General features: G+C 41.0%; 1 protein-coding gene across 2 annotated transcripts; it reads right to left on the reverse strand.

Annotated features, from left to right (window-relative positions):
• Positions 1 to 218: 218 nt before the first annotated feature.
• On the reverse strand, positions 219 to 11,011 carry slc25a51b (solute carrier family 25 member 51b). 2 transcript variants are annotated; one of them, XM_057850116.1, is made up of 3 exons: positions 10,883 to 10,966; positions 9,044 to 9,117; positions 219 to 4,405 (listed from the first exon to the last, which is right to left on the reverse strand). In XM_057850116.1, the coding sequence occupies exon 3, from the start codon at positions 4,340 to 4,342 to the stop codon at positions 3,422 to 3,424; it is 921 nt and encodes a 306-aa protein (XP_057706099.1). In that variant the 5' UTR covers positions 4,343 to 4,405; positions 9,044 to 9,117; positions 10,883 to 10,966; the 3' UTR covers positions 219 to 3,421. The 2 variants fall into 2 exon arrangements, with proteins under 2 accessions (XP_057706099.1, XP_057706098.1); XM_057850115.1 differs by lacking the exon at positions 9,044 to 9,117 and having other exon boundaries at positions 10,883 to 11,011.
• Positions 11,012 to 11,066: the final 55 nt, after the last annotated feature.

Consider the following 11,066-nt stretch of genomic DNA (forward strand, 5'->3'; position numbering starts at 1 on the left):
TTACGGACAGTGGAGGAGCGCAAGCGTGGCATAAGGAGGGACATGTTTGAGAGTGAGTGCAGAGCTCCAGAAGATGCCTGTGAAAATGATCTATATATATTAAAAAATAAAAGGAACAGAGAGCAATTTTCAGACCTTATTATATTGAATACTTCTCTTATATAAATACAGCATCAGTAGTCCATGATCATTATCATGGTTGAGGGTTTGTGTATGGCCTTGACATAAAAAAAAAAAAAAAAAAAAAAAAAAGCAAATTAAAAGTACTGACAAAAAAGGGGAGTTGGCAATTAATATTTTTGTGTAAAAATGTATCCTAACAGTCATTATTAATGGGAAGTAGTACGTGGAAAAATATGATCTGTGAAGAAACCCAGCCATCTCTAGCACCATCTTGTGCCCCTTATTTAATATACAACTACCCCCTATTCACTACAAATCCAAGAAAACCAAACTTGACAGAAGGCATAATTTTCAGCGCTGAACTTAAAATACACGTGTGAATGAGTCGGTATGATTTCGTGATGCTGTTTTAGAGGTCTTACAACCACTTCCATTTGGCTGAAGCACGACGTTGATGCGACAGGAACAGAACAATGGTATGATTGCCACTTGATATGAGTGGCGCTCGGAATAACCCAACGCAACATAGTTTCCAAAGGTTGGGGTGAAGCAGTAAACGTGCATTTCCAACACAACTAAGCTTCTATAGACCCTTAATTCACTGCCACCCTTTGTACTTGAAGTATTACCAGAGTATGTGCTGTGGTAGTACTCATACATAATACTCATTCACGCAATAGATGTCCAAACCATTTTCACTTGGAGAGGTGGATGTTTATTACAGTCAATGGCAGCCACAGAGTTAAAGTACTTCTGGGGGTACCAAGTAGGGATGTCCCGATCGCGTATTTTTTCACCGGAGTCAGTGACATGATTTTAAGAATCTTTCGACACTGATTCCTGATGTGATACCGATTTTTTAAAAATAGAACAAAACTTCCAAACATATTACTGTACTGTACTTTTTATAGTACTTTATCTTCCGCTTTTTCCGGGAGTGTTGCAGAGTATAAAACATCTACATTTTTGTTTCTTTTGGCAATGCAATTGTATTTCTGGATTATTTTTTTACTTATTAGCCCTTAAAAAGTAAAAAAAAAAAAAAAAAAAAAATTAGGCCTGAACGATATTGGGAAAAAATAACATTGCGACATAGATTGCCAAGGCTCCACACATACTTTTTGCATTGGCTACACAGTGCGCCCAACCAATGTAGGCGCACCCACATTTTTCATTGCATCACGCGTAACGCCATACTTTTAATCACTCTCCATAACATTCTCTCTTCTGAACCGCTTATCCTTACGAGGGTCGCTGGCGCCTATCACAGCTAACTCCAGGTGCACCCTAAACCTAAACAGATTGCCAGCTAGTCGCAGGGCACATATAGACACACAACCAGTCACACACACACTTGCACCTAATTTGGAGTGTTCAATCACCATACTATGCACATTTTTGGGGGATGTGGCAGGAACCTGGCGAACACCCCATGGAAGCATGGGAAGGACATGCAAACTCCACACAGGACCAGAGCCAGGTTTGAACCCGCAATCCCAGAACTGTAAGGTGGACGTGCTAACCACTAGAGGCGTGCAAAATTTCCGATTCTTAGATTATTCACGATTAGGCCGTGGAAGATTCGAGAACGATTCACAAACATCCAAATACCGATTATTGAATTATACCAGGTAAACTGAAATAAAACGCAGTCAGCGCGGTCTTCGGGACGCAATGAGGAATGGACCGAGAGTAAATATCATGTGCAGCTAATAATACCTGACTGCGGCCGTCAGCAGCTACAAACAGCGTCCAGTTGCTAGTTGCTACAAACATACGGCAACATACGGCTACGATAGATATCACATATATCTAGACTAGATGTGAAATGACAGACTTTCCCGCGCTAGTAAACAGGCGCCATCTTAAAGCAGTAGACTTCTCTAGAAGGCTCTGTTGTAGAGAACCTAATTACTTTTTATCTAAAATACCCCTAAATCGGCAAAATCTTGACTTGAATCTATCTTTAAATGATGAAACAGTTTTAATGAGGGAAATTATGCAATAACGGGCACAATTCTAACAACTTTAATGGTTAATTCACAACATTAAATTAATTGAATGTAGTTTAAAGATGCTGATACAGAATGGGGAGTTGAGTATTTTTATTTACTGTTTTTAACCGGTAACTTGATACTAAAATAGTAGTTTGGTTTATTTGGCCTGAGAGGATTTTTGAACAATTTTGGAACAAATATACAAAACATAAAAAAAAAAAAAAAATGGGGGGAGGGGGGCATCAATAATAGATTTATAATCGAATTGGAATCTCTGAGTCGTAACAGTAATGGAATCGTTAGGTGCTCAAAGATTCCCACCTCTACTAACCACTGTCCCATCGTGCTGCCTGAATAATGTAAAATTCCTGTCTTCAATGCTTCATTGAGTGAGTCCACTCAATTACACTCGCGCTGCCCAGAACAGCCTCTCACTTACCAAATGAGTTGTGCTGAGTTGCAACACTACATTTATGACTGGGCTGCAAGTTTAACGATGATTAACACATTTGTGCCTTTGATTGTAGAGCTACCCAAGCTACTCTGGCAAGATCAAAGCTACAAACTTGTCAATTATCGTTAACTTGAAGTACCAAACTAAGCTGCATTGGACAGTTTGGTGGCAGGAGGGTGGGTGAGAGGCCGTGGCGCTGTACGGGTATGAAGCAGAAAATCAAATATATTTCTTTGATTAAAAACCCAATACTTTTCCAACAATTTCGATCCTCTGAAATCGGCCGATTTCCGATCACGTGATCGGATCGAGACATCCCTAGTACCAAGGCAAGAGATGGCTGATCCCCCCCCCCCCCACACAGATAATATATGCCAAGTCATAATGACTTTTATTTTTATTTTAGCAAACTCCCCTTTTAACATAGTTGTGACAATTAAAGTTGAACATGGCCAAATTAACTTATCAGAAGAAATAAATTAAGGAACAATCTTTCTCACTTTCCAAACAGTTGAATGTTTTTGGCGACACGGGTTAGCAAACAAATGACACGAATGTCCCACAAAACACACAGCACACACAAAACTTGTATAATTTTTGCTTGACACTGTAAACAAAAAAGGTGCTGGGCTGGAAGTTTTGCTCCAAGAGGAGAACAAGATTTTTTTTCTCCCATTGGACCCTTGTGTACAGCTGAAAAATGTGACAGTTACACAAAGTCATGCGGGTGGGCACGCAGACTTTTGCTCCCCCAGTGGAAGTGCAACGTCATCTCTGGAAACACTAGATGACAACACATCTTAATTTGTTCATACGCTTTCAGCCATGCATTTTCTCTCCCTCCCTCTCATACGAGCTTCAGCAGCAGCTCGTAGGTGGCGTTGATGATTCCCCAAGAGAGGAGTGAGCGGTGGTAGTTGAGATGTGCACCCCGAAAAAGCAGGGCCACGCTCCCGCCTCGCTCCCGCCACACCGTAAGCAGCACTTGGCTGCAGGGCTGGAAAGCTCCGCCCACCTGCGACTGGGCCCGAGACTTGATGACGTTTAACGGATAGAACATGATGCCTAGCGCCGCCCCCAGAACGCCCCCGCACACAAAATCGTTAACCAGGTGACCTGCCCGAGTAGTGGCTTCGGGGAGCCGTTCCTTTATGGGTCCTCGCAGCCCGAAGAAGAGAACATTGCTGGGGCCGTTACGAAGCAAAATGGGCACCAGGCCGCGGTAGCACTCCCTGACGCCGTATTCTGACAGAAGAGTCCTGAAGGTGTGGGCCGTGTTGTTAAAACGTCCGTGGTGTCGGTGGTCCTGAAGGAGTGTCTGCACGCGTTCGAAGGGTGCAAGGAAGGCCTCCGCCGTTCCGGCCAGCGCTGCGGCGAAGCTTCGCGTAGCCAGCTCCGGCACGCCGCTGCCCTCGGCCTGGTCCAGAAGAACGCGGGAGAAGTCCTGGTACAAGCCAAACATGATGGCCACAGTAGTGGTCTTCTGGAGCAACGGGGGGAGCAGCCCCCTGTAAAGATTCCTGAGTCCGTCTCTCTGGAGCTGCCGCACCGCCTCCACCGCAAGCACCCCGTGCAGTTGCTGCCTGAAGAGAACCTTGTGGATGGGGAAGGTCACCATGATGTTGGCTAAAGCTGCAACTGAGCCGCAGAAGTAATGCTTTCCTTGAGGCCCCAGTATGGTGCCGAGGGGGCCGCTGGAAAGCAAGGGGTGACCACCTCTTGTCAAAGAGGAAGACGGTTGGGGAGTCTGGGTTGATGGTGAGTCCATGGTGATGAGGCAGACTCAGCGCTCCTTGACCATCACATCAGGACTGCTCTCCTCGAAAAACACCTAACACAAACAAAACCATGTTTTCAGACTAAGATACATTTTCCATATCTACAGCAGTACTTCAAGATACGAAAGGAATTCGTTCTGGAGTGGCTGTCGCATCATGATTTTTTCCATATATTGAATCACGTGATACATGTTAATCGCCTATTTCGTTCCAAGCGCTATGGAAACACTACATTAAATTTGCTCCCTTGTCCTCCGATTGCCTGCCTTTATTTGTAATGTTTTGTCGTCCCCTCGTGGTGTTTAAGTGTAAATAATTTATTTAGGCACATTCTACAGACGTTATCACATGACTACTCAAGCTCATAGCAAACAAGGAGTGCGAAAAGACGAGCTAACTTTGACAGCCATTGCTTGTTATTTCATCTCGCTGTTTGTACCTTTCAGTTATATTCTTTTATTTTACATTCAAAGATTTGAATGTTTTTAGTAAAATGAATTTTTCATGTACTGAAGCTTTCATATCTCGAGGTACCACTGTATTCACTTTGAGTAGTTGCAGACTCACGTAATTCCAAATGGTCAAGTGAATGGTGTAGCACAAATGTTTACAGCCAATAAAATTGCCAGGTGATAGTCAGGTGATCTAGGGCTTGGCAATTCGGCCAAGATTTCCAGATCTCAATTTGTTTTATCATTTTTTAAAACTTGGTTTTTATGGGTTTTTTTTTTAACTGCTAATTTTCATACTGTTTGTATATTGTGTATTAGCATTAAGCTAGCAGGCATAAAAAAACTAAATGTATTTTAGTCCATAATATGTGTAAATTTCTTTGTTGTATGTTTCGCTTTAGACTTGCTTTTACTTAGAATGTAACCATATTCTCTGCGCATAGGGCGCACTGGAGTATAAGGCGAACCTACAATGAATGGCCTATTTTAAAACTGTTTTCATGTGTAGGGTGCACCATATTTTAAGGCACAGTAATAGTAGTAGTAGTAGTAGTTGGGGTTCACGTTACGTTATGCATCCACCAGATGGACTTGCGCCAAAGGGAATGTCATGCCATGAGTAACCAAGATTTGATCCATAAATGAGGCGCATCTGATTATAAGGTGTTTTGAGAAAGCTGAAGGCTTCCTTCGAGTGCAAATGCCACGGTAATAAACACCCTTAGAAACCATCAACATCGGACTCTTTTTGAGGGGACCGTTCAAAATGTGCCAAACTCATGGACGGAGATTAGGGAGGTGCACCCGGACTCGGGCCTTTGGGATGCCTTGTTTGCAGGCGTATAGAGTTAGGACAACGTCATTGGGCGATGGCAAGGGTTACAAAAAAAAAAAAAAAAAGGACACAAGATGATGCGTGGAGCTTTAAAATATCTCTGCCATCAAAGAGCTAGTCTATCAAGCTATCAAGTTTTTCTACTGTATCTTCAATCTTAAAGGGAACCTCAGACTTCAAGACTTGTAGGTTCTAATAAGCCACGATTGTTGTATTTTACTAAAATATGTTCTTAGAAACATTAAAACATTGCCATTTATTCAAAGTCTGTACCATGTAGTACATGTTTTGACCTACGGAGGGCACAATGTTTTTGCATGGAATAGAAGCTCTGGGTGATGGTGTAGAACACAGTTTTTTTTTTTCCTACTCTCTTCCCGTCTCATCCCGTCTTTCCTGTTCATTTTGCCTTTGCTGCAAGTTTTGTGAAATATTGACAGTGCTGTCGTGCTTATTAATGTTCCTCCTGGGTTCCAATTGAAAGGGTTGAACAGATTACATGTTTATGTCGCTAGAGTCATACTCTGGAAGCCCGGCAGCTTAACCATGTGACTTCACCTCCCTGCGACATCGACAGCAATGGCGAACTACTGGTTGAACTAATTTTACAAATTGTATAAAATCGAAAACATCAAGAGGTGTTTTCATATCAAACTATTTTAATTCATAATGTTTATCTTTTAAGAACTACAAGTCTTTATCTGTGGAAACCTTTAAAGTCGCCTAGCTCTAATCATAAGCTTTCACAACAACAGAAATCATACACCTTCAATACCCACTAATATTTAAATAGTTGTGTCTTGACTAACAAACGTAATTCATTCCATGACAACATATTACTCAAACCACTTGCATCTCATTCAAACTTTCCCAGTTGAAATGAATGGGAATGGCATTGATCTGTTCCACAGCCTAAATTCCTACATAAAAAATACGCAATTCACTTTATGTTTATTTTAAAAGTAAACTTCTGATGGGAGTGGCAATAACCAGCTCTAAGCAAGCATATTGGTGTTGCAATAAATTTGGGATTGTCAGTACAGTAGGTGTGTCGCTGAATCAATGTAGGTTTGCAGCCACACTATGCGTGCAGAAAGTCATGAGGGCCAACCCCCGCCCTCCACACACACACAAAAAAAACCTACGGGTTTGTATCTGATAAGCTCCTGAACTGAGTAAACTTGCATCATAAACCACCACAGCAGTTTTTGAAATGGATCTCTATAATATGTGCGGCTGTATTAAAAGTTGTGGATTGGTGAATGTTTTTAGTGCACAGGTCTGTATCTAATTCTTGATGTTTCCTTCTGTCGTCTGCCAGGAAGTTCAACGGTTTAACCTCAACAGCCTGCCAATAAGACTTACTACACAACTTAGCTGACCGCTTTGCCATGAGGTAGAGAATGGACAATAATAGGGGTGGAAACTTCTGGGCTCCTCACAATAAGATTTTGCGATAGGAGGCTCATAATATGGCGATACAACAATTGTCAATCAGAAAATCAATCTACGATACAACTATCAAACGGAACAACAAGCAATTACTAAATGGAAAAGAAGAGTGGGCTGGGGGAAGTTGCGCCATTTTGGACAATCTTTAAAAAAAACTATTGCCTTTCTCACAGACAATGAGAATATTTCAGTTCAACATTTCAATAAATAAATACAGCAACTCTATAAAATTGTAACAGACATGTACAGTGTTATGAAAAAGTATCTGAACCTTTTGGAATTTCTTACATTTCTGAATAAAATCACCACCAAATGTGATCTGATCAGTGTCAAAATCACACAGATGAAATAACAGTGTCTACTTTAACTAAAACCACCTAAAGTTTATAGGTTTTCATATTTTAACTACGATAGTATGCAAACAATGAGAGGAGGGGGAAAAATAAGTAAATGAACAATCACACCTTATATCTGATATGATGCTCCCTCCACCATGCTTCACGGTGGGGATGAGGTGCTGATGTTTGTGAGCTTTTCCATTTTTCCACACATGACGTTGTGTGTTACTCCCAAAAAATTCAACTTTGGTTTCATCAGTCCACAAAATATTTTGCCAAAACTTCTGTGGAGTGTCCAAGTGCCTTTTCACGAACATTAAACAAGCAACAATGTTTTTTTAGACAGCAGTGGCTTCCTCCGTGGAGTCATCCCACAAACACGATTCTTGGCCATAGTTTTACATATAGTTGATGTGTGCACAGAGATACTGGGCTGTGCCAGTGATTTCTGTAAGTCTTAGCCGACACTATAGGGTTCTTTTTTACCTCTGAGTATTCTGCGCTGAACTCTTGGCGTCATCTTTGGTGGATGGCCATTCCTTGGGAGAGAAGCAACAGTGCCAAACTTTCTCCATTTGTAGACAACTTCTCTGACTGTCCGTTGATGCACATCCAGACTTTTAGAGATGGTTTTGTTTCCTTTCCCAGCTTTATACAAATCAACAATCCTTGATCGCAGGTCTTCAGACTGCTCTTATGACCGAGCCGTGACGCACATCGGACAATGCTTCTCATCAAGACAATTCTTACCCGTTGTCACGGTGTGTGTTTTATAGTGGGCAGGACAGCTATAAAAAAACTGATCAGTGCTTGGGCACACACCTGACTCAAATTGTTTAGTAAAATTGGTTTCAATTGCTCTTTAAGTCTTAAGTCTCCTTAGGCAGAGGGTTCACTTCCTTATTTTTCCCTCTTCTGTCATGTTTGCTTGCTATCTTCAGTAAAATATGAAAACCTATAAATGTTTGGGTGGTTTTTTGTTAAAGTAGACACTAGGCCTGTCGCGATAACAAATTTTAGTAGGCGATAATTTATCTCATATTGCACCCCCTCCCCAAAAATTTTTAAAAATTACAATTTACAATAACACAGTGAGAATACAATATATATTAATAGATCAAGTACACCCATTTAAACGCAATAAACGTTTACTCTTAAATTAAAAATACTTTTTAAGAAATCATAACTAAAAACAATAGACCATGCCTCCTTTAAGTAAAAGACAACAATATTAGTACCGCAGATAAACACAGAATAAATAAAATGTCTTTTTCAAGAAAAAAAAAATGCACTTAATAACTTAAGCATTTAGGCAAAATGAAAACTTTCCCCTTGATAGCTTCTGCTATGGCATTCCATGTTTAATATTCTGATTGGATGTTTTCCAAGGCACCCTGAAGCGCACGCAACGGTGATGTTGTTTTCTTCATGTGACGCGACAGTAAGAGACACAGACACAGCCTGCCGAAAGCCACAGGTTGAGGAAGTGTTGTTAGCACCGTGTGTTAATAAAAAACAAAGTTTTCAGCACGAAGATGCATCTTCGTTCCGGGTCCGGCACGGCTCTGTGTTGACTGGATTCCCCGCGGTACGTCAAAAATAGACAAAACATACCGGCTGCGCACGGCCGCGGGGCCAACTCCGTCCCGTCATGATGTGGCATTCAAACGAAGACAAACACACGGAGTCTGTACTCATCAGAGAAGCAAAGAGAGAGAGAGAGGTGGACTTGATTTGACTGAACATTTTATCCCCCATTTTTTTTTTGCGTTTAACCATGAGTTTGTTTAATTACTGTTTTAGATTACAAAACTTGCATAAAAACTCCCCGGCCATCCTCATATCTTCTGCTATGGCGTTCCATGTGTAATATTCTGATTGGATGTTTTCCGAGGCACACTGAAGTGCACGCTACAGTGATGTTGTTTTGTTCATATAATGCGGGAGTGAGAAAGAGACAGTCTATCGAGAGCCACAGATTGAGGAAGTGTCGTTAGCGCTTAGCGCTGTGTGTTAATAAAAACAAAGTTGTCAGCACGTCGTGTGGGAGATCATTGCCAGAAAAACACACATAATAGGACACCTTGCAGCTTCCTTTTGAATGCTGTCCTCATAATAATGATCTGCTGCATCATAAATCACTTTGTGACTTTCCACCTCGTGTCCGGTGTATTCGAACCCTGAGTCCGCGTCGCAGCATATTGCATAGTTGGTAACAAGGACACCGAATTTTTAATAGCACGTCTGCCGCACCACGTGCACGTGAGGCGATAAATCGGAGCGGGAAAATTACCGCCTTCATTTTAATTTACCAAGCGATAAATGGAATTATTGCATATCGCGACAGGCTTAGTAGACATTGTTTTTACATCTTTATGATTTTGACAAAGATCAGATCACATTTGATGGTGATTTTATGCAGAAATGTGAGAAATTCCAAAATGTTCAGATACTTTTTCATACCACTGTAAACAAATGAGTGTCTTTATTAACATCATTTTAGTAGTGGAAAATCTGGGTAGAAACGTGATAATTCCTTTATTAAACAGTGACACCTTTTTAAAACGAAATATTTATTCTTGGCGCGATCATATCAATAACTTATTGAGAATTTGAGATAATAATTATTGTTGCAATATTGTCACACCCATAGAGAATAATTGACATACGTGTTGTACATTTACATAGTATGTTTTTTTTTTTTTTTTTTTCTGAAAATGAGTTGGAAATTGCGATAAGGCAGCGACGTGAGTGGGAATGACCCAGTGATATATCACCCATTATCTAACATTTCAATAGACATGCATTGACAAATATGAGGTACTATGCTGCTGCAATATGTTTATACAAAGTCGTGAAAGAAGGAATTAACCTATATAGTTGAGACCAACCGTGATCAAGTAAAACTCCGTGCATTAATTAATGTGCATAATTTATGCAGTTTACAATTTATATTCACCTGAAGCAGCTCCTCCCCCATAATATCTTGGCTCACTTATGAACACGCCCTTGCTTACTTATAGTATTTCGAGTCGTGACAGTTTGTGATTATAAAAAATAAGAAAGAAAAGTTTCGCCATAAGCAAAAAGTCGTAAAAATGAAAGCGTCAAAGATAGCATGTAGAAACATGAGCAACCCCGGAGGTTAAAGTTCATCAATTGCCCCGGAGCTAACAGTCACCACACGTTCACCCACCTTATATCGTGACTAATCTTGCAGAAATGAGCAATCAATGAGTGTTTTTGTCATGTCGATCCTATAAACGATCCATATGATGATTTTGCAATGGCAGGTATTAATGCCAGCAACATCACGGCGTGTCAGTTTAGCATGCTACGTTGCTAACCTGCCTGACTTAAGATGGATAAAGCAATGCTTGGTGTCATCTTGTGGACACTGGACGTCAAGAGGCAAACTGACAACGTTGGCGTTGAGAAAATCGCATTTTTTACCTGTCGTGTGGACCAGTTGCTGTCCTGTCCCCCGACAGGTGGAGAGCAGTCTTCCTCCACAGGAAAAGGCCACTGACTCGTCTACGTCTAGGTCGTGTCTCTGCAGCCCAAGCAACAGGTCTCTCTTCTTTTGTTCAAATATCCGGTCTAGTCGCGACTAATCTATTAAATTATCGCCACCTAG

Source organism: Corythoichthys intestinalis, chromosome 11, assembly GCF_030265065.1.
Source record: "Corythoichthys intestinalis isolate RoL2023-P3 chromosome 11, ASM3026506v1, whole genome shotgun sequence".
Taxonomy (NCBI): Eukaryota; Metazoa; Chordata; class Actinopteri; order Syngnathiformes; family Syngnathidae; genus Corythoichthys; species Corythoichthys intestinalis.

Bases quoted from the DNA above. Each gene is read 5' to 3' on its own strand.
- slc25a51b (XM_057850115.1), bottom strand. From the start codon at position 4,342: ATGGACTCACCATCAACCCAGACTCCCCAACCGTCTTCCTCTTTGACA.